General features: G+C 37.4%; 1 protein-coding gene across 1 annotated transcript in view; it reads right to left on the bottom strand.

Annotated features, from left to right (window-relative positions):
* Nucleotides 1–24,408, bottom strand: part of LOC101411610 (guanine nucleotide-binding protein G(q) subunit alpha) — a 308,556-nt gene that overhangs the window by 61,941 nt on the left and 222,207 nt on the right. The window contains exons 4-5 of the mRNA XM_004477520.3: nt 18,533–18,661; nt 15,940–16,069 (exon numbers count right to left, since the gene is read on the bottom strand). Of these exons, the coding sequence (XP_004477577.1) occupies nt 15,940–16,069; nt 18,533–18,661 (259 nt within the window). The remainder of the gene's footprint in view (nt 1–15,939; nt 16,070–18,532; nt 18,662–24,408) is intronic.

The following is a 24,408-nucleotide window of genomic DNA, read 5'->3' as shown; positions in this document are numbered from 1 at the left end:
CAAGGAGGCCTGGGGTTTGAACCACGGACCTCCCATGTGATAGATGGACGCCCTAACCACTGAGCCAAGTCTGCCTCCCTCATATTTTCTTTAAAAAACAAACAAACAAAAAAACTGCTCATGACCCCACCATATGGAATTTACAATCCAATAATGGTTCCAACTCACTGATGTGACGAAGCCCACAATTTGCAAACCATTGTTAGTGTGACCACTGTCTGCCATAGAGTGTGCTCATCTCCCTTCCCTCAGTCTTTTGGAAGCACATTCTGCCTTTGACCACTGGGCCAAGGGTAGCTTAGACTGAGACAAACAGAGTAATACATCTCCCTTCCCTGGGACTTTTTGATATGGAGCTGAGTGGAAAAGCCTGTTTTCTCTTGGGTTGTTAAACTTGGAAGATGTGATTCAAGACTGGCTGAGATCAAGAGAAGCAGAGGGGAGAGAGAGATTTCCAAAAAGACCCTGGTTCAAAGGTGCCCCCAAAGGCAGTTTCATGCTGGTTCCACCTAGTACCAGTCACTACAGACTATACCAGCCTAGTTTGAGGCACTTTATGTCTTCTTTCAACCACAAAGTCATCACTAATATAAATATCATGATAAACAAAATAAGTAAGCAGACTACAAGGATGAATAGCTGTATCTTAAAGGGCATACTGGTTTCAGTCCCTTTTTATACTTTAAAATCTTTCCTCCCATTATTCTGAAAGGAATTTTCTAAATAACACCTTTGCTTTTAGTATTTAAACAAATACTTTGTTACATATTTTTATATTATTGAAGAAATATTAAGTCTATTAATTTGGCTGTAAGGTATAAATGCCAAGTCAAAGAGTTCTCTTAACTAGGTCTGTGAATTATCCACAGATGTTGACTTACAAATATGTTATAACAGTACTTCTTTCACCATTAAAAGTATTGATATATGACCTATTATTTACTTAGTTTATATGTGCTCCAGGAAATTTATGCCTATTATCTATTTTTATAATCCTCACGAGGCATTAAGACAAATAATATCCTCATATTGTATATTTAAAAGGAGGCTCAGAGAAATTAACTTGTGCAAGATTATCCAGCTTGAAATCAGTGGAGCTATAACTCAAACCAGGACAGTCTGACTCTACTTCTCTATTGTCTCTTCAGGGATAGTCTTGGAGTGGTATGTCACAGTTGCCCACATTCCTTAGAGAAATTCATGCTCTCATGTTTCTTTTTAAAGTGACAATTCACATTACATAAATTGGCAATTTAAAAAAATACTGTATTTCGTCATGTCTTCATAGGTTCACATGTGAAAACATGTTAAGAGATTTCACTGCAACAGATTTAACTGAAACATCGTAAGGTATCTGGAGAGTGGCAGTTACCTCGCCAGTGCCCTTAATCTTAACCTAGTCTTGCGTGGAGAACATTTCATGTAATAGGGACCTTTTACTAAATACTGAGAGTGGTGTCCCATCAAATCAAATGTGTTATCTATCTACAGAATAACAAAACCACAGATTTTAGGTTTTATAAAATGCAGATTCTCCCCTAAAAGAAAAATTCTTCTTTTTTCAAAAGAGGGAGAATCAGATGGCACTCAAGAAAGACCCCGGCTGACTAAATCTGGACAACAAAGTCCAGATTCTTCTGGCTTTTGGCTCACAGCATTTTCATTTGATTGTCTAAAATCTAGTGCTTTTATTTTGAGCTTGAAAGTCTCTGCATTTGCTCTAAGAGGAGTTATATCCTGGCCTTGAAAAACTGTTTCTCTTATTTCAGTAATCTCTTAAATTTGTATTATTTCTAAAGACTGTCTCAGTTTTGAAGATATTTTCAGCAAATTGACAGAAAATGGATGCCTCTAAATCCTTCTTTGATCAGCCATTTGTACTTATTTCTCCATTCACTCATATCTCCATCTTATACTTCCTAAAGCAAATAGTAAAAGCCTAATAGTTTATTATTTAGCCAGATTTAATTGATAAGCATTTTTTAATTCTTAGATTAAATTTTAAAGTATTTATTTCTTCTTTAATCTATAGTGTAATTTTTCAGGAAAAAAAACTAGAAAATATAGGTAACTAAAAAGAATAAAACATGAAAACAAAATTATTCTTAATCACAGTATCCAGAGGAAATCAGAGGAAACTGGATAAAACAGTTTGGCATTAACCTTCCCAGATATTTTGTATGCATCAATACAAATATATAAATGCCTGTATTATGGCTTTAAAAATCAGATGCTAGACATGCTATTCTGAAATCATTTATTTACAACATACCATGAAGAATTTTCTAATATTAATCTTACACCCCTATTATCATTCTTCTGTATAGTATTTTATTTTTTAGATATATTCTGATTTGTTTAACCAATCTTCTACTATTGATAATTTAGTTGTTTTCAATAAGTCAAACTATAAACAATGTTGTGAGAGACTACCTTCTACCTATCTTTGGGGTATGTTACCAATTAAACAATTAAAATAAATTCCTAGAAGTAGAATTACTGGATCAAAGGGTATAACCACCTTAAAGACATTTAAATATTGCCATACTATTGGCAGATTGTACCAATTTATCCTACAAGCAATATGTAAGAATGTCTACTTCTCTATAACTCTCACTCCTTTTATCTTTGTCATTCTAATCGGTAAAAAAGCCATGTCCACATGTTAATTATGTTTCCATGATTTTGATATGGTCAGATTTAAAAATTCAATTTAGGAGAAGCACTTATGGAATGAACTGAAAATTTTTTTCCTCCATAAAATTAATGAGCACACTGGCAAATATTGTGAAAACCAACTTTTTCATAACTCTGGAAATGAAGCAAAGGCCTGCAGCAATTCAAGCAGCATTTATTCAAGCAAAATAAATAAATAAATAAATCTTTTTAAAAAATGAATGCATGTAACTATGAACCTTATTCTTATAAAATTGATACTTAGCCTAATAATAGACATGTTCTAAGAGTTGCCTCCTGAAAACCAACTTTTACTCAAATGTGGCCTCTCTTTAAGCCAAACTCAGCAAATAAATATAGTACCTTCCTCCCAGTATGGGACATGACACCCAGGGATGAGCCTGCCTGGCACTCAAGGATTAATATTAATATCAAGTACCAACCAGCGAGGCATTTGGAAAAAGACCTTGACCAAAAGGGGGAGATATCAAATACCAAAGAGTTTTTATGGCTAAGAGATTTCAAAATGGGTCAGAAGGTCATTCCAGAGGTTACATAAACATGTCTCAGGCAGATCTCGCTAGGCATGCTCCTGAGGGCTCTGGCACCACACAGACACTATAGGCAAGGCACACAACCCTGTGAAACCAGCACCTTGTCAGTGGACCTTATCTTGGAATATATGACAACCTATTTCCCCAATGTAAGAATTAGACTCAGGAAGCAGATGTGGCTCAACTGGTAAGAGTGTCAGCCTACCATATAGGAGGTCCAGGGTTCAATACCCAGGGCCTCCTGGCCCTTGTGGTGAGCTGGCCCACATGCAGTGCTGCTGCACACAAGGAGTGCTGTGCCAAGCAGGGGTGCCCCATGTACAAGGAATGAACCACGCAAGGAGAGCCACCCCACGTGAAAAGTGCAGCCTTCCCAGGAGTGGTGCCCAGGAGAGCTGACGCAGCAAGATGATGCAACGAAAAGAGACATAGATTCCTGGTGCTGCCTGACAAGAATGCAAGCAGACACAGAAGAACACAGCAAATTGACCCAAAGAGCAGACAACGGGGGTGGGGGGGCGGGGGGGAGGGATGGACAGGGAGGGGAAGGGGAGAGAAATAAATCTTAAAAAAAAAAAAAAGAATTAGATTCATTCATAATTTTCCTACACATGTTTTTTCTACCCTATTTATTTGAGCCTATAATTAGCACTATACCCATTATATATATGTCTCAGAGACTTAAATCTTCAGTCTGTTCATATACCAGTTGAGCCCTGAATCTCAGAAGAGTTGCGGTCAACACCTACTCTCCAATTCATCAGACTCACCCAGGACAACTAACAAAATGATGATGATGGCCAACTCCATTTTAAAAAACAGAGAGTATATACAACTGTATCTTCCATCTGCCCCATAAGATCTAAGCCTCTTCTCAATCTGAGCCAGAGTGGGCATCACTACCCCCAAATCCTCAAAGCTGAGGAATGAAAAAATATAAGGGGGGAATACAACCATGGACAAAATAAACTTATCAATATTGTAGTAATAGGAGAACATGTAAAACTGATATAAAGATAGTGGACACCAGTGAATGTGGGTTGAGAATGGGAGCTAATGCTCAATGTATGTAGAATTTTTCATAAGGATTACTATAGAAGTGTGGAAATGGATGGGCTGATGGTAACGTATTACAGTGAGCATAACTAACACTAATGATTTATAAGCAAGATTGTGGCTGAAAGGGGTAGTCTGTGGATGTAAACATCAACTGAAAGGAAATTAGAGAATAATCTAGGGAATGAATAGAATAGTGATTGTGGCTAATAGTATAAATACAAGAATGTTCTTCTTTTACAAAGTGTTAAGAATATGGAAATACATGGGAAAAATACAATTAATGTACTTAGGGATGATAGTTACCAGTAATATAATACTTTTGCAGCAATGATGAAGATATTATATTAATTTTATGAGACAACTATAGGCAGGTATAAGAGAGTATGGGATTTTTCCTTTTGGGGTATATGAAAACATTCTAAAATCAACTGAGGTGAAGACATCATAATTCTGTGATGAAAATGAGAGTCACTGAATGTACACCCTGAATGGGGCTGTATAACACAGGGAATACAGTGATATAATATACAGTGGTGAAATACAGACTATGTTTAATAGGACAAATGAGAACGTTCTCTCACGAACTATAACAAGTATATAATATTAATGCAGGACGTGGCAGTGTGAGATTATTTTATGAATCCCAAAAAGAGAAAGATTATGTTTGTAAACTAATGTATTCCCCTGGGGTGTGATACCCTTTGATTGCATTAAAAGGGTCCTTTGATTAGACTACTTAATAAGACTGCTTTAGGGATTCTGATTTGACTACATCAGTGAGACTCAGGTTGGGTCCCTGCCACCTTGCTGGATCTGATATAAATGGACACTCAGACAGACAAGAAAAACTGGAGCCTGTGTATTTGATTTTGTAAAGTGAGAGGGAGAACTGCTTAAACACAAAGTCCCCAAAAGGCTGGGCCCATGGAACAGCTGAAGAGGAGACCAGCCCTGCTGTATGTCTGATGGCCTACAGCTGAACTTGGGAAGACAGTGGAATAGCCAAGACAGAGATAGAGGGCCTGGAAAGAGATAAACCCTATGCTAGCTTGCAGCTGAAATCAGGAAGAAAGCAGAGCAGCTGAGCCTAAGAGAGGAAGTCTGGAGGGGAAGGTAGAGACCAGGCACAGATTGCCTGCCATCTTGCTTCAACACGTGGCAGCTTACTTTAATGAGAAAGGACATCTTATGGTGCCTTGAGTTGGACTTTTCATGGCCTTGGAACTCTTAAGTTTTTACCCCAAATAAATCCCCATTATAAAAACCAACAGATTTCTGATACTTTGCAATGGCAGCCCTTTGGCAAACTAAAACAGGTTATTAAGAATCAGGTGGGTTGGGGGAAAATACACCAGATGTAAGATATGGGCTATAGTTAATAATAATATTCTGATAATACTATTTCATAGTTTGTAATAAATGTTTCACAACAATGCAAGGTGTTGGCATTGGGGTGCCTGTTTATGATATGTGTGTTTGTTTTATAAGTTCACAGCTTTCACTATACACTTAACTGTTTACGCATGTTCCTGTATGAATGATATACTTCAACAAAATTTTATTCAAAAAATAGAATGGATATATAAATTGTGGTATATTCATTCAATCTCTACAAAGCGATAAAAATGAAGGATTATAACCACACACAACATGGATGAATCTCACAAACATCATTTTGAGTGTAAGGAGTTGACACAACACAATTTATAATAATTCCATGTATATGAAGTTCAAAATAGGCAAATCTAATCAATGGTGTTAGAAGTCAAAACAACAGTTATTCATGGGGAAGGGGGGATGCAATAATGATTGGAAAGAGACTCAAGGGGGAGTTTCTGGAGTGCTGATAATGTCTATTCCTTATGGTGTAAAAGTGGTTACACGGATGTTCACTTTGTGATAATTCATAAATCACTTACAATATGTATAGTTTTCTGTATCTGTATGTGTGAATATTCACAGGCTGAGGGGGTGGTGTTCTAGAGAACAAACACCATTGCTTTGCCCTAAGGCTACACCAGGGGTGAGGGATACAGAAGTAAAGAGGCAAGTACAAGGGCTACAGCTCAGCTCCTTAGCCACCGGAAGGGCTAAGGTGAAAAAACTGACAGTCCAAGGGTTGGTAAAGATGTGAACAGACAGGAACTACCAGGCATTGCAATGGAGTACAAATTGGTACATTCAGTTTGGAAAATACTTTGGCCTTATCAATTAAAGTTGATACCCTATGTGCCTGCAATTCTACACCTAGGTGTAGATCTAACAGAAGTGCATACACATGTAACAAGACACCAGCATTACTTGTAATAGCCCCAAACTGGAAACAAACTGTGGTAGACTGAATTATGTACCACAATAAACATGTTCTTAGTCTTATTTTGCATTCCTCTGAGTGTGAACCCACTGTAAATAGGACCTCTTGAATTTGCTATTTTTAGCTTAGGCAGGGCACAAATGAATGAGGGTGTGTCTTAATCTGAATTACTGGAGACTTTATAGAGAGAACTGGAAGTTAGAGACATCACCATACAATGGGAGGCAAGGAGCAAACCAAGGAACCACAAGAATTGCCTGCAGGAGGCATAAGAATGCTGCAGATTTTGCAAGAGCAAGCTATGTTGATATTGTAATTTGGACTCTCCTAGCCTCAAAACCATGATCAAATAAACTCCCATTGTTTAAGCCAAGCTCTGTGTGGTATTTGTGATGGCAGCTCTGGAAAACTAAGTCACAGACCAAAAATCCATCCATCACAGAATGATAAAAAAAAAATTGTGGTATTTCCATACAGGAGAACACTATATGGCAGTGTAAATGATCTACTTTTATATTCTTGGAGATGAAATGAATTTGTGAAGAAAATACAAATATACCATCAATAAAGTGCATAAGTTGACCACATTAAAATTAAAACTCTTCTGAAAAATAAAATGGCAGCTGATAATTTCTACATGTGCAATGGCAAAAAATAATACCCAGAATGTATTTTTAAAGTTTTACAGAGCAATAAGAAGGAAGTGGCTGTGGTTCAACAGACAGAGAGTCTGTCTACCATATAGGAGGTCCAAGGGTTTAGTACCTAGGGCCTTCTGGCTCGTGTGGTGAGCTGGCTCATGCACAGTGCTGCTGTGCGCAAGGAGTGCTGGCCCACGCGGGGATGCCCCTGCGTAATGGTGCCCTCCCCCCCACAAGGAGTGGCCCCTGTGCAAGGAGAGCTGCCCAGGAGTGGTGCCACACACACAGAGAGCTGACGCAGCAAGATGACGCAACAGGAGACACAGATCTCTAAGTGCCACCTGATGAGAATACAAGTGGACACAGAAGAACACACAGCAAATGGACACAGAGAGCAGACAACGGTGGGGGGGAATAAATAAATAAATTTTTTAAAAAAGCAATAAGAAAAAACCAGACAAATCCATGGGGGGAGGGGAGAGGGGGGAGGCAGGAAAAGGCAAGGCAAGGTAAAGGTAATTTGCATCACAAACAACCATTAGCCAGTAAGCATGGGAAACATAGTAGAGCCTTCACACAATGAAACTATAAGACAGTTTAAAGAAATTATTTAGAGCCATGGTTAGGACCATGAAAATAATCTCAAAACAATGCTGAGTGAAAAAAACCCTATTGTAAAACGAAACCATTTTTGTAAAATTTATCATCAGGCATAATATTTAGAATCTCATATAACATACTGTTGATTGATACATACAGATAGAGTAAAAAGATGAAAACAAGCTGAGGAACCGTAAATGCCAAAATGAGGGCAGTGGCTTCTTCTGGGGAAGGAGAAAAATGAATTGGGGAAGAATTACTTAAAGTCTTTCATTGTATCTGTATCCTTTCATTTTTGTGAAAATAAAGTTTTGAAGCCAATATGTCAACATTTTAAGACACTATAATTCATTACTCTCCTGTATCACTGAAACAGTTTATATAAACAGAAATAAACAAATCTCACTTCCCTCACTATTCTAAGTTGGACTGTACATCAAGCTATACACTTACACGAGACTGTACTGACTCATCACAAACTCTGATGTTACGGCACAGACTTACACTGAGGAGAGTTTAAGAAACATCTTTTATGAACTCTAATATTTTGTTTACTGAAGAGCTATTATTGTAGATATAATTTGCTGCCCTCCCTCCCCTCACCAGCTTCTCTTTAATAAAGCTGTAGAAATCACTCTAAGGTCTCACTATCAGGAAAGCCTAAGCATCTTTTGAGAAACTACCTTGCTTTTATGTTAAAGACATACTGAATTTTGTAACAGACCATGATTATCTCCTTTTCGTTGGTTGCTAGGAAATGCTTGACTAAATCTGTGGACTACCACCAGGCGAGGTACATGATTGAGACTTGTACTTCAATTTTTATTTTCATCCTCCAATCCTTACTGTCCTCTCATCAAGATTTTTCAGGTGATTTATTTTATCCCACTGTGGATGCATATATGTAGATACACAAGCTCTACTAATAACTATAAAGGGAATTTTTGATAAGTTTTACTATATTAAAATTTATAAATCCCATTCATCAAAAGACACCATTAAGAGAATAAACACAAGCTACAAAGGGGGAGAAGATATTTGCAACACTTACGACAAAAGGTTCATCTCCAAAGAACGTAAAGAACTCTTACAAATGAATAAGAAAAAGACAGATAGCCCAAAGGAAAAATGGATAAAATTGGTAAATGGCAGAACTAAAAGTCAAAATACCTTACTGTATTTTACTTAAAATATTGTTTCAGTTATTATCTATAATGCTATCACCTGGTGACAACCACACTCACTGTTTATATCTTGGTCTTCGTAGAAAATCTTCCTTATTTTTTGGGGGGGGGGGTTAGCTGGGAGTAATAACTTTCCCTGTAAGAGGTGTGTGTGTATATATATATGTAATTAGTTATGATTACAGAAATTGCATTATAATAACATTATTCTGTAATCTGCCTTTTTCATATAATATAATTCATCTTTCTAAAAAGCTATTGCATAGATTATACAGTAAGGGTTCAGTATAAATTTTTTTAATGATGTCCAATTTACGTTTGCACAAAAAGCATCTAGGGGTACCTGTTTCACTACATCCTCACCAGCACTAAGTCCAGGTCTCTGGTTTCAAATTTATAAAACAGAGCTCAGAAAACTTTCTTCTAGCAGAAGAGAGGGAGTGTGAACAAAGCTAGAGGAGAAGGAGTATAATAAGGAGGAAACAGAAAAGGCAAGGAATGAAAGGTAGGAGAGGGAGTTTATAAAAGGGACAAGTGGCTAACCGTGGACAGTGGAATGAGGAAATGGGAAAGGGGCTAAATATAAAAAAGTAGGGCGTCTTTCAGGAATATTATTGCTAATCAGGTCATGAATCTGAGACAAGTGGACCAAAGTCTGCAGAGAAATATGCCGTTTCTGACTGTATAATTAAGAGTAGATAAAGGCAGGTTAGAGTGAATCCAATTAACAATCTTACAATCGAGACCAGATATCTTAACCTGAGCTCTTACTTGTAACCACTTATAAGTTTCCTTTAGATATTTCCTTTGGAGTTTGACTGGTTTCTCCTCAAATTTTAGTCAGTTTTCCCCCTCAAAGCAGAATTTTATCTGAAGAATATTCTCAAAGCTCACTTGGAGTTTTTAGAGCAGAACCAAGTACATGTTTCACACTTTTAAAGAAAATGTTCAAACTTTGGTTGCAGTTGGATAACTTCAAAATGGCTTCATTTAAAAACCTGGCAAAGGAGAGATATCCAAAGGAAATGCATACTTCAGACTGTTTAAAAATAGTTCAAAATCAAATGGATGATACTTCATCTTACTGATGAAGAATCTTTGGTTGGTCTACTAATATCTACTAGGATGTTCAAAGCTTAAAGGTAGAACAGAAGTATTTTAATTCCTTCTTTTACAGGGAAGGTTTACATTCCACTTCCTTGCTCTTGGCCACCTTTAACAGCTCCTCCTGTTTTTCCTCTGAGTATGTCTCTAACTTCTGGAAAATGTTTTTAGTAAGGGGAAAGAAAGCAGGTCTAGAAGGCCAGGGGATATGGCCCTGCGTGATCTTGGCCAGGGGTCTAGTCTCTCCATTCTTGTACCTTTGTGAGTATAATGCATACTGTGATGGTTAAGTTCATGTGTCAACTTGGCCAGGTTGTGTTGTTCAGCTGTTTGGTCAAGCAAGCACTGACCTGATTGTTACTGTGAGGATATTCTCTGGACTGAAATCATCAGTAAGTTGAATGCAGCTATAGATGATGACATCTATAGTCAAGTGAGGAGATTGTCTTCAACAGTGAGAGGTATCTCATCTGATCGGTCGAAGGCTTTAAAGGGAGAAGTGATGATTTTGGCTGTCAGAAGAGAGAACTTCCAACTCTACTTCAGCCTGCCAGCTACTCCTGGAGAAGTCACCAAAGACCTTCCCTGGAGTATCCAGCTTGTGCCCTGCCCTACAGCATTTGGACTTGCCCACACCACAGATGCATAAGCCAGTACTTAAGAAAATCCCATAATATTTACATATACCTCTTGTTGGTGACTAATACACATAAAATCAAATTTGATATGCCCATTTCACAAGAGGTCAGTGGTGTTTCAAATAAATAAAGGGCAAGCAAGTTTTGAACAATTACGAAGTGCTAAGGTATTATAAATATCTACTCTCTCCTTCTATTACTTTTCAATCAACTGAAAACAACTCCAAGAATCAGGTTTGAAGGATAAATGTTTGGGGACCAACATGGGGAGATCCATCTTAGTCCAAAGGTGGCCTGGAGAAGGGGGAGCTATCCGGATACTTTAATAAAACCTTAATTACAGTTGGTCATGGCTATTTCAAAATAATTAATATAGGTAAGAAGCTCATTTAAAGAGGTCATGGAGGAGAAAAAGGTCTAAGTCTTGGCGATTCTTTAAAGAGCTTGTTTTGTAGAACACTTAGTCATTGACACAATGGCTGAGAAAGCATCTTTGTGTTAGTGCTCACAAGTACATGTAACAGAAAACTAGAAAAATAAAGACTAAGGAACAATGTTTAGATACACATTAATAAGCGGAAAGCAGTTTTTGGATGCCTTATTGTGTGCACTGGGTTTTCAGGGACAATAAAACAATGTGTGCTTGGAGGTACTACAGCAGAATCGATGATTCGTGCTATGTGTTATCATAGGGAAAACAGCGCAGAGAATATACAAGGCAACACAGCTCTACAGTCCTGATTAGTCTAGCCCACTCTTTGATAATATATTTCATTCTTCAGAGGGGGGGAAAAAAGGAATTAATCCTTCACACTCTAGGAAGAATGAGTATCTAGACAGACAATAATTGAGCTACATGAAAGATTCAAGATCAGTGCAATAAAGCTTTAGAAATATTAAAAGCAAAAACAATAACCTAAAATCCTTTCCTTAGCTCTTTTTGGTAGTGCTCTGCAGTGCATTTTCCCCAGGACAGAAAAGGAGGCTGATGAATCAATCCATCCTCAGGTTTTTTTTTTTTCTCACAAATATATACCAACAGAGGCAGAGAGAAGTCTTCTTTGGATTAAAGTTATGAATATCAAATTTCAAAACCAAGAACAAAATGTTTTGGGAGTTCATTTCAGTTTTTTTTCCTCACAAAAACAGGAGATTTGGGGAAAATAGAATTCTGGCTTTCCTTAATGATTTAAAAAGGTGAGGCAATGGTATTTTCATATATTAGTACATCCCAGCATTAAAATATATTTTGACGGTGCTCCTTAATTACCAATAACGATGGCTGTGGTTAATGTGGCTAAAGGAATTAAGGAGCAGCATTTCTCTCATTATGCTTAAGATCATGTCCAATGCTACCCATTGGGCTTGACTTGAGCTCTGAGATAAGAACAAAATACAACTTGACTTTTATTTCACTAAATTACAACCTAGCCTTTAAATACATTCATAAGTGATAGGGCAGTCCAATGGAAAAATGATGGATTTATTATTTTAGTTTGTAATTATTCAAAAGTAGCATAATGCATCACCATAGTAATCAAAGGAACTGGACAATATTTTTAGATGTGCTTAGTATCCATACACTGAATGGCAAGTATATTAGTCAGGGTTCTCTAGGGAAACAGAATCAACAAGAGATATCTGGGAAGTGGACTTGGCCCAATGGCTAGGGCATCCGTCTACCACATGTGAGGTCCGCGGTTCCAACCACTGGCCTCCTTGACTCGTGTGGAGCGGGCCCATGCACAGTGCTGATGTGCGCAAGGAGTGTCGTGCCATACAGAGGTGACCCCTGCATAAGGGAGCCCCACATGCAAGAAGTGTGCCCTATAAGGAGAGCCGCCCAGCATGAAACAAAGTTCAGCCTACCCAGGAATGGCGCCACACACAGAGAGAGGTGACGCAGCAAATGACGCAACAAAAAGAAACACAGATTCCTGTGCTGCTGATAACAACAGAAGCAGACAAAGAAGAACACGCAGCAAATGGACACAGAGAACAGACAACTGGGGGGGGGAGGAGGGGAGAGAAATAAATAAAATAAATCTTAAAAAACAAAACAAAACAAGAGATATCTGTCAAAAGCATACGATTCTATAAGAGTCTCTCACGCAGCCGTGGGGATGCACAAGTCCAGGTTCCGCAGGCAGGCTGCAACCAAGGGCTGCAATGAAAGTCCAATGAAGGTTCTTGACGAGTTCTGGGAGATGTTGGCTGTCCAAAGACAAGCTGGGAAATTCTCTCTCAATGCTGGGATCACTTCCCCTTTTAAGGCATTCAATTGATTGGGTTAAGAGTCACTCATTGCTGAAGGCACTCTCCCTGACTGATGTAATTATAACCAGTTATCTATGATTTACCACTGCAGTAAAGTCAATGGTGACTAAAGTCCATAAATGCCCTTGTATTACAGTTAGCCCAGTGCTTGCTTGACCAAACAAATGGGAACTATTACCTGGTCGAGTTTACACAAAAGCCTAACTATCACAGCAAGTTACCGTGGAAACCTTTTAATTTTGAGATTCAGAACACTATAACCATGCAATGAATATACCAAACTAATGAAAGAAGTTGTTGATGTGGGAGGAGTGGGGGGTGTGGGAAGTAGGGTATATGAGAAACTCATATTTTTTAATGTAATATTTTGTGGGATCTATCTACCTTAAAAAAAAAAAAAGAAAAATATTAATGGAAAAAAGACATTATAACTTTATTCTAATAATTATAAAAATTTACTTTTACATAAAAATCTGACCTCTATAAGCAATGTCAAGTGAAAAAACGGAATAAATGATCTAGATAATTTGTAGAGATAAATGGAGAACCAGATTTATGCACTATAATTAGCTGATGAATTGCCTGAAGAATCTTTCTTTTCTATTTTGCTTATTTTAAAGTGATAAATTGATAAGCAGTAAATTAATAAATATGTCTTTATAGGTACAATGTATTTATCTCTAAAATTTTTATTGATCAACAATTGTCTTCCTCTATTATGCAAACAGTGTTATAAGAAATACAATTACTATGCTTTTTAAGTCATCTGTGTAATTGACAATTGTCTTAAATTTTATTCTACTGAATGGCAAACTAAAAAAGTGAAATGATGACCTATGTAACTAAGTGATGCCTGCTTTCCCCCATATTCCTTCTGACAAAAGGCTTAACTCTTTTATGAACTCCTTTAAGGCAAAGCTGATTTTTAAAAAATTGTTCATATCCCTTTTGATTCCCTGGTACCCAGCTTATAGTAGGCAAGCTCTCAAATTATTTTTTGTTTATCTAAAATTCAAAGAAGTCAGAAATATTGTACTATGTTGATTCCAAAATATGCAACATGTTCAAATTACTACCTCCAAGGATTATGGAACAATGAATGGTAAGATATCAGGACAGAGATAGAGCTATAACTAAAATTCCGATAGCAATTGCCTAATTTAAATTTTGATAACTGATTCTCATATATTTTAGCATGTTTTTTAGGCACTTTGCATTGAATCTACAGGGGACAACTGGCTAATAAACACACCTCATTTTTAAAAAGAAGCTCATGGGTGGATAAAGCCCACTTATACCTGCAACCCAAGGAAAGTTCTAAAATGCACGAATAGGTAACTCTAGGGTCTATCTGGGATATTAGTTTGCAGATCCTTATCAAGCCTATATACAAAAGAAAATGCTATGGAGGATTGCATATGTATTTAAATGGTGACATTAACAACTGCAGAAAAGTAAAAGAAAATATTTAAAAGGGCTGAGAAGTCAGGAATTCTTGCATATCTAAAAAATGCACAGTATTAAAAGTACATTTAGGGAAGCAGATGTGTCTCAACTGATAGAGAGTCTGCCTACCATATGGAGGGTCCAGGGTTCGATACCCAGGGCCTCCTAACCTGTATGGAAACCTGGCCTATACACGGTGCTGCCGCGTGCAAGGAGTGCCATGTCACACAGGGGTGCCCCTGCACCGGGGAGCCCCATGCATAAGGAGAGCTGCCCCGCATGAAAAAAAAGTGCAGCCTGCCCAGGAGTGTCACCACACACACAGAGAGCTGACACAACAAGATGATGCAACAGAAAAGATGCAGTTTCCTGGTGCCGCCTGACAATGCACGCGGATGCCGAAGAACACACAGGCAATGGACACAGAGAGCAGACAACGGGGGAAGGGGAGAGAAATAAATAAAATAAAAATTAAAAAAAAAAAAGAGTAGATTTTAAAAAAGAACATTTTAATATGACAGAGCTTATTTTAATCAGCTATTGCAGATATCAAGCTTTTTATTTTCTACATAATTAGAAGGATATTTAACACTTACTATTGGTGGTCAGTTTGCAGTCACTCCTTTTGACAGGTAATCAACAGTACCTTCTCTCCTCCACTCTCACACATACACACACACTGAATTCCAGATCAAAGGCACATTTCTTTCTGCCCCTTCATTATCCTCCATCATCAGCTCTGACTCATCTCAAATCTTTAACGTCCTCAAAATCCCTATTTACACTTGTCTAGTTTTTGTGTAATAGGAAGAAGCTTAAAATACCACATCAGTTTTTCAGACAGGCTTATGAAGGATACTTCTTCAACCCCTCAATAATTAGTAGAGACAAGCTATGCAACAACCTACAGAATTCCCTAAGAGCAGAAAGGCCACATCACCAAGGCACTTCATGACTCCACAACAATTTGATTTAGAGCCCAGCTGTAAAGTCATTCACATTTGCCAAGAGAGGTTGTAAATACTCCTGGGGCCCACCCATCCACACAAACAATGATTTAAACAAAATGAAAACACAACAAAACAGAGTGACTCACTCCAACACTCCCCATTCTGTCCTGAAGGAAGAAGGCTATAAAATGATCTGATGATTAGCCTAGGGATTTCTCCGTTATCTTCACTGATACCGCTGCACAAGTGTGAACGGTATCAAACAGGATCTAATTAGACTGGAACACACGAACCTGCTCATATAGCTGACACAAAAGCTTACTGCTCTGTGTGTACCATGTACAATAGGGTTATTTTCAGTCATTTCCAATATCCCAAACCAACCGTTACAGAATGGAAGAAGTCAACTCACCCCACACCCTACACCCCACCTCCATTCATTTGTTTGCAGCAGGTATTAAAATGATAATCTCTTGCCTGTCCAAAAAGCACTTACCTCATTGTCTGACTCCACGAGAACTTGGTCATATTCACTAAGCGCTACTAGAAACATGATAGAGGTGACATTTTCGAAGCAGTGTATCCATTTTCTTCTCTCTGACCTTTGGCCCCCTACATCCACCATTCTGCAAGGTTAACAATATTCATATTAATTGCATATAAAGAAAAAAATTATAAATTAATGTAAATATAGCCATGATTACAAATGTAAGAAAAATATTCTCTTTAAAGACAATGGTCATCCAAGTTAATTTAATCAATATTACGGAGCATCTATTAACTTTCGGTTAACTACTGGAGTCAAGACATTTTAAGTAATAAATCACTGTGGTTATTAGGGAGATAACAAATATGGATGAAAATCATAACTTCATTTTAAAAATCCCTATCTGTGCCAAGCTGAGTGGTGTGTTTTACTTAATCACAGTCCTGAAGTCAGAAACAGAGTTTTATTTGTGTCAAGCCCTGGTGGCAAATACTGAACTTCAGTTTCTTTACTTATAAAATCTTCATGTGTTTCTCCAGGATGCTAGAAATGGTTGGAAAAACATTTAAAAGATATAAAAAGCTATTTCAATATGGGTATGTGATCCTTCATCAGCCGGGTAACCACTTTAAGCTCTTTCCCCACCCAGTTTAGGTAATAATTTTGGACTGGTCCAGCTATGTTGAGTAACATGGTGCAATTAGCCTTGTGCACAATCAGCTCACTAACCTGCTAAAATGGAAGTGTTGTATAAAGCATTAAGATATTACCAGGTGCTACAAAGAGGCCATCATTTGAACTATTTCAAGGATTTGTTTTAACACATCAAGCCTGTGCCTAAGAATCAATATTGGGCATGAATTAATTTGAGTTATAACACATATATCTGAAAATATCTAACACAGTGCTTAGCACATCAAAGTTGCTTCAATTTGTTGAACCCATATCTTAACTGGAATGTACACAGCAGTCACAAGAGAAAATGCTCCCAAGAGAATGTACTGTTAGGTACAAAAATTGAGTAGGGTTCTTTAAGCATTTGTAAAAAGTAACAGTTGCTCCTGGTGTTTTCCTGCCTCACAGTATTAGACTGAAACCAAAATCAAGGATCTTTATTGACTGCTTCCTCTTCAAGTCTTCTAAGATATGGAAAAACCATCGAAGAGGCAGAACACAGATCCAGGGAGCTCCACAGAGAATAAAATGGAATTCTTAGGTCTTTAGAAATATTAAAATGCTGTGTCCTTCCAGATGCCATCATGCAGGTAGCATACTACTTTTATTTGCATAAAATCCTGATTCCATGAAATCCTGTCACACCAATCCTCATAAGGTGCTTTGGATGGTGATGGGAAATTATTATTCTAGGTCATTACTCATATTGTAGTGGTGAAAAATGCCCTCATTCAAAAGCGAATGCACAGAATCCATTGATTCTGAAGTAACGAGGAAATGAAAACTCCCCCGAAATGCTACGTGTTTTCTGAAAAGTATTCTGTATGATGGTTGTAAGAGAGAGGAAATTTGGACATTTCAAATTAAAGATCTCCAAATGCAATAAACCCAAAGTGTAAGTATTATAGAATGCTGAAGCTACAAGGGACTTTGGGGATCATCTAATCCAACTTGGAAATAATTTCCAAAATGCCACCCACTTTATGGTCATGTCTGTTTGAGACTGCTCAGTGACAGCCAGATGCAACCTGGTGCAGAGTGTGATTAGAGTAAAACACACAGTGTCCTGACAGGGAGTGACGGAGGGCCTGCTAAGCAGGGTTACATAAGCCAGCCTTCCATGGGACCCGCTCTCCTGATGAATTCAACTTGCTACACTTAAGAGATGTATTTTAACTGGTAAATCATTCCCGATAATTGGCTTCCTTTCTCAAAGCACCATGTGGTTTGTATTCTAATTAAAAGTACACCTGAGTGTAATGAGAGATTGACGGTATATCAATATTGTTTATTGTTTTTCTTATCTTTAAAAAAAGAAGAAGAATGCTTCTGGTTGAAGTATTACCCAGATAGAAGAGCACCAGTGAGAGAGGTGGCAATAAATTTCCACTCCATTTTGCTATATACATTTAGACTAAATTAATTAATCCATTTGAAAAATCATTTATATTGAAAATTTTCAAGCAACTTATTTTATGAACATAAAATTTCATATTTCTTTATTCCTACTGAAAAATTGTACATTGGTACTAGAGGAGTTGGAGAAATATCAACATTAAAGCCTCTGATAAAATACAACTTCTATTATTGATAGGGTTGGAAGATCATTCATATCTTATATAATTCCAAAATACGTACATAATCTTCATAGACAAAATGATTTAAAAATGTGTGATGAACTGATTTTGTTCAGCTACAATTTCATTAGTTTATTGGTGATTTAAAGTGAAACGAGAAATCCATCTGTACATCTTTCCTTTGCTTCCTCTTTCAGGGATACATTATTTCATTTGTATATCTAACGATAACAACATTTAGAAAGGCTATATTGTTCTAAAGCCTACAGACTATTTCAGTATTTCTAGAGTTCCCTGTTATATACTCAAGGCATAAGGCTGGGAAGTGGGTTTACGGACTCAGTTACTACCTGAAAATGACACTTTGTAAGTCAAAGGGGTATTCGATGATCCCTGTGGTGGGGACTCGAACTCTAAGCACATCTTGCTGAGTAGGCAAATAGGCAGGGTCGGCTACGCGGTCCAAGTCGTTAAGGTAGCTAGAGGAGGGAAGACACAATGAGAATGTCAGTGACACTACCACACCAAATCTGTCTGTGGAAGGGGTCGGGCACAAATGAGTCAGAGAGGAATTGAAGAAGAGAAAGAAAATATCAGAAGGCAGTCTAGGTGTTGGGGAAGCAGAAGGATAAAATCATCCTTCCATCATTCAGAGCAAGCTTATCCATTTTCTCTTGTTTCTTCTCTTCCCATCAATTAAAACTACCAAAAAGTTGGGGGATATGGGAAAAGAAGTACAAATTAGCTTCCCAACCTCAACCTGCTTTAGCAGGTCTGGGTGGTAAAGCAGGAGTTTGAAGTAAATAGATTTGGCTTATTTATACGAATTTTATTTATCTTAGCATAACAAATAGATGACAGAATTACACACAAAGTCAGGATGCATTTTTGATATCAGTCTTTTCTTGAAATGAATTTCCTTATTGCCCTCAAACAGGACAGTAAGAAACCATGTCTGAAATTCTGCCCAAAGCCTAAGTCATTTGTGATTAATGTGACACTACAAGGAGATTTCTAGTTATTGCAATAATAATGTCGGACAGATATTCTGAAGGTTTAAAATTGCCTCATCTTTACTTGAAATCTATCTGGTTCTATGACACTTTTCCATTCCCTTTTAAACACTACAGAGAGTTCTCACATACCATTCTCCCAGCGTCTTCCAATGATAACATCTTTCATAACCAGAATCCATAATCAAAACCAGGAAACAGACATACTATTCAACTACGGAACTTATTTGGATTTCACCAGTTTTTACTGATGCACCCACTTTTGTTTTTTTTTGTGTTTTTTGCAAGGAGTTCCATGAAAATCCGATCACATGTATAGATCTGTATAACCATCACTATATCAGGATGCAGAACTGTTCCATCACCACAAAGAGGAAACTCATGGTAATCAAAGACTGTTTCATTGAAAAAAATTTTATATACCATTCCCTTTTCATTCTCCGAAAGTACAAAAAAGTAAGTTGTGGCTCTGAGACTGCCTTAATTTGACATGTACTTTTATGAGACATATCCTCATGATTTCAAAGGACTACGCTTCCCTTTGCTCCCATGCTTAGAAAGGTTGGAGGACCAGATATGGTTTCAAAACACCCAATTACAAAGCATATACTCAAAGTAACTGACTTGTAAATAAAGTTTAAAGTAAAAGTGGAACCATTAATAGAACTGGAAAGAGACAGATCTTCAACACCTTCGTTCATGCCCAAACACAAGAGACAGTGAGTTATCATACACCTAACAGGGAATGTCTGGTGCAGGGATGTTAGAAATTAGCAATGGCACAAATATTTAGTTGGTTTGACCTTCCTAGGACAATGAGTATGTCTTACCCATCTCTGTTTCTGCCTCAGAACCAAAGAGTCCTTGGCAAATAATACATCCTGATTGTTTGCTAGCTGGATTTCCTATGCTGAGATTTAGTTTTAGCATTATTTAAAGACCATTCTTATCAGTGGTGCTTCCATATTAATGATATCCTTAAACTCGACACTGAATGCTAAAAAGAAATATTACATTTAATCCATAAGAGTCATGGAATCACAAAATAGGAAAAGCTAGGTATGATTTTAATAAAGAAGTAAAATTACTGCCCTTTAGGAGGTGTATAAGCTCTTTGTGACAATAAAGTACTACTGCAAAGAACTCATTAGTATTCTGGTGGCCTTATCCCAAACATATCAATGATTCTCTAGTCTGATAGGAACCAGCCTGATATCTTTAATTATTATAAAACTCACTGAAGGATGAAGAGGGGGAGGTTTGGAGAATATAGGCGTGAGGGATAGAAGGAAATATGAAAATGGACTGGACCTAAAATTTTAGGAATGTTCTGGGATGGTCTTGGAGTAATCTCAGTCTTTTGGTAGGGTTGACAAGCTCACGTGAGTTGACAAAGTAGCTTTCATCATACCTTAAATGCAAAATCATGGCTTACTCTGTATAGATGGAGTTTTCTAATTTGTTAATTCCTTGCTTTGAAAATCTTGAAATGAACATATATTTTCAAACACAAGGGATCACCATTTATTTAACTACTATATACAACACTCTATTCCAGAGGAATCAAAGAAGTTTAAATTTATGCTGGCAAGCAGCTCAGAAATATGCTGCCCAATAAATGATGTCTACTCACTTAACACCATACACCGAGATCACCAGAGAGGACTTGCTAAGTCTGGGACACAAAATGCTGTGGTAAAGAGAATTTGTGGTTTTCTGTTTCCGGACTATGAACCAAACAGATTACTTGTGTCCACTCCATTTTTAAACATTGATAAGTGTTTACACAGGAGAATTTACAGGATCAGCACACAAAGAGGGAAAACTACCTGTCACATTGTTCAAAAGGACCCTTGATCAGAGTCTCTCCAATTGAGAAAGATGAGCTGAACTCCCTGAAAAACATGCTAGGGTGAGATGGGACCAGGGCCCACACCTGCAACTGAAAACCACTTATAAGGGCTTAGAGGCTGCTCTTAAAAATTGTCAGTGGCCCCTTTCCGTGAATCGGCTGAAATATTAGCCAAATATCTAAAATGTCTGTACTGGAAGGACAAATTTGCAAGAATGATATTTTTTCCTCTCCATCTCCCGGCTCCTTGTCAATGACAGTGGAGTTTAGAGAGACTAACAACAATGGCATAAAAAGTGACTTACACCCAGTGCTGGCTGCTTGCCGGCTCTATTCTCTTCATTGCCCAGGAATCAACAGCATCCATGGCAAGGAAGAAATCATTAAAGACGTTTTATACATTTCTGATTAATGTGAAGGTAAGCTATAGTGATTGTTTGCAATTCCTTTTGCTTTCCCTCAATTGGATGGGAGAGAGAGGCTCGAGAGGCTCGCTTTACTAAGAGTGTAAAAAGTTGAATCTAGTTCAACAAAAGAAAAGGGCTGAAAGGAACCCTATGTAGCTCTGTTAGTTGTAACATACACCATCTAGAACCCAAACCAGACCCAAAGCAAGACAAAAGTAAAACAAAACAACAACAAAACCTTCAAATGAACAACAGTCACAAAACTCTTTATTCCTAGAGGAAGGTTTGGTTGACTCAGAAGCAACACCACGATTGAAGATATATTGCCATGTGTGAAACAAGTGAAACATGCAAACAACCAGGAGCTGCACAGCCCCTGCCAAGGAGGGGTCCCGTGCAGAAGCCCCTGCCTGGGTCAGCCCCAGCCTCCTGTGCCGCCCTCACGCTAGGCTTCCAGGAAGTGATGGGTTCTAGAGAACCTGTGTTTCGGTTTAGCTTGGGGCATAAGCCACTCTATTCCTTTAGAAATAGATTTCCAGCATGATCAGACTAGTGCTTCCTCCTTTGTTGATTCTTGTCACATTCTGAGAAGATATTGGAATAATCTCTTAATGAATTGTACTTTCCACAGTGAGCAGCTCACATAATGAGAAAAAGCTTTGGTGGTACAAGGGGGATGGGTTCATGTTGGATTATTCCACTCATTTAACCTTTTAAAAAGAAACACCAAGGACTGAACGAATTCATATTGCAGAGTAAATTCAGAAAGTTAATTATAGCTATAATTTGTTTGGTGGAAATGATTTTGAGTGGCTGCTGAGGTCATGCTCAGGGTGTCGCCATGGTGACAGGCACAAGGTACATTTCCAAGGCAATGTGTGTGTAACAAGTGGCTGGCAGTAGTTCTCTCCTGATGTCAGGGAGAGAAAGCTCCCCTGGTTTACCATGGGAGACTGTCTAGTAGACAAGGCATGTTTAAGACTGTGCTAGAAATGGGAGGTTGAGCTACTTAAACTAATCCCATCATTATCCCAATCCCATTATTAAAATCTCTGGGCCACCATAATGATTTTTCATTGCTTTGAGACAGTTAATAATTGGTGATTTAATAACTGATAAATGAAATAAATCTTGCATTTTCCTTCCTATGTTCGCTCAGTTACGGCTCTCTCCGCTATGGGGTCAAGGACCATGATTACCTTTTCTTTGGCTGCGTGACCCATACTTTGCTGAGTACCTGGCACATACCGGGTTCTCAACATGTGAACCAATTTAGAGCTACAGGGCGGAAAATGCTGTAGTGGTTAGAAAAGCGGGTTATACTTAGTAGGAAGGTTGTTAGCTACTCAGTTTTTATGTAATCTCTATCTGGGCTATTACTGGTCTGCTTTATGTAAGAACTAAATTCTGAATTAAAATGCCTCTGACAAATTTAAAGACGACACAGGCATCATTTATTTAACTTCATTTAGCAGATGTGCTTCCTGATCTTCTTGAGGTCCTGGCCACAAAATGATATAATTTATACTATTGGTTAGTATCTGGTTTTCACGCCTTGGAATGCTCTCTAAGCCAGCATTAGCTTTCTTTCAAGGAAGAAACTGGTTTCTGATGGTTTTTAGTGAAAAGCAGGGCAACAAGGAGACCCATAATAGAAGTTCCCCAATTTCTTCCCTAGCATGAGCAAAATGGTCACCTGGAATTCGACAGTACAGTTTGCCTATGACTGAGTTATTATAGTAGGAGCTGAGGGCATCAAGACTCACTGGCTATGAGCCCCACATGCAAGGAGTTTACCACCTTGTGGGAGGAAAAGGGTTATATAAAGACAAGGAATATTGAGATCTGCTTGAGATGGAACGAAGTTTTTATATTTTGGACAGTCATTTCAAATATTTTATATATTTGAACAGTCTTTTTTTTTTTAAGTTCATGGGTTGTTTTTATTATTATTATTATTATTGAAGTAAAATTTACATATAGTGAGATGCATGGATATTAAAATGCACAATTCAATGGGTTTTGATTGGGGTAATCACTACCCCAATGAAAATACAGACATTTCCATCAACCCAGAGATTTCCCTTCATGACCCTTCTTTTTTTTTTTTTTTTTAAATTTATTTTTAAAGGAGCTTTAGATTACCTAAATGTTACATTGAAAATATAGGGGATTCCTATATATGAACTTTCTAATCCTTTGTGGAAGAATAATCCACAAGACATCCTTCTGTAGTATGACTGATTTGCATGAAAGGCTGAAGGAAATCATGACCATTAGTTTAAAATTATACCACGTGACAGTTAAATTCTTTATACATTTAAGTGTGGTACCACCCCTAACTGCAGAAAAAAAAAAAAATTCAAAAATAGGATTTAAACCTCTACTTTAAATAGTTAAACATATATGAGAAATGTTTAAACTTAACTAAAAGAATATATTCAAATAAAATAAAATATGGCATTTTCTCTTTTGAATAAATTTAAAAACCATTATATATATATATTTTAGGAGGTACCAGAGATTAAACCCAGGACCTAGTACATGGGAAACAGATGCTCAAATCACTGAGCTACACCCACTTGCCTAAGAACATAACTTTGACAGTAGTTTTGTCAATGACACTTTTGGGTTGACCATCCAATTTATTTGATGCTTCAATGTGACATGTAATGAGAATTTCTTTTTAAAAATACTTTTAAAGTTTAAAAGAAAAAAATCTCACTACTTTTAACTGGAAGGATAATTGAAATATAAACTAAGAATAGCATAGAAATTCAAGTATTTTGTTTTTTAAATGAAGGAAACAGAATTAAATTTAGGGATATGATTTAGCAAGTAAAATATGCACATTTTGTCAGGGTTTAAAAAGTTTAATGAAAGTTAGAGGCATACAACTCTCAGCAATTATGCCAAAAAGGGAAAAGCATTTGTGGGAGGTAAGCGTAAAAAGA

This window comes from Dasypus novemcinctus, chromosome 8 (genome assembly GCF_030445035.2).
Source record: "Dasypus novemcinctus isolate mDasNov1 chromosome 8, mDasNov1.1.hap2, whole genome shotgun sequence".
In the NCBI taxonomy this organism is placed as follows: Eukaryota; Metazoa; Chordata; class Mammalia; order Cingulata; family Dasypodidae; genus Dasypus; species Dasypus novemcinctus.
The sequence above is the reverse complement of the archived record's forward strand: the minus strand, read 5'-3'. Positions and strand labels throughout refer to the sequence as shown.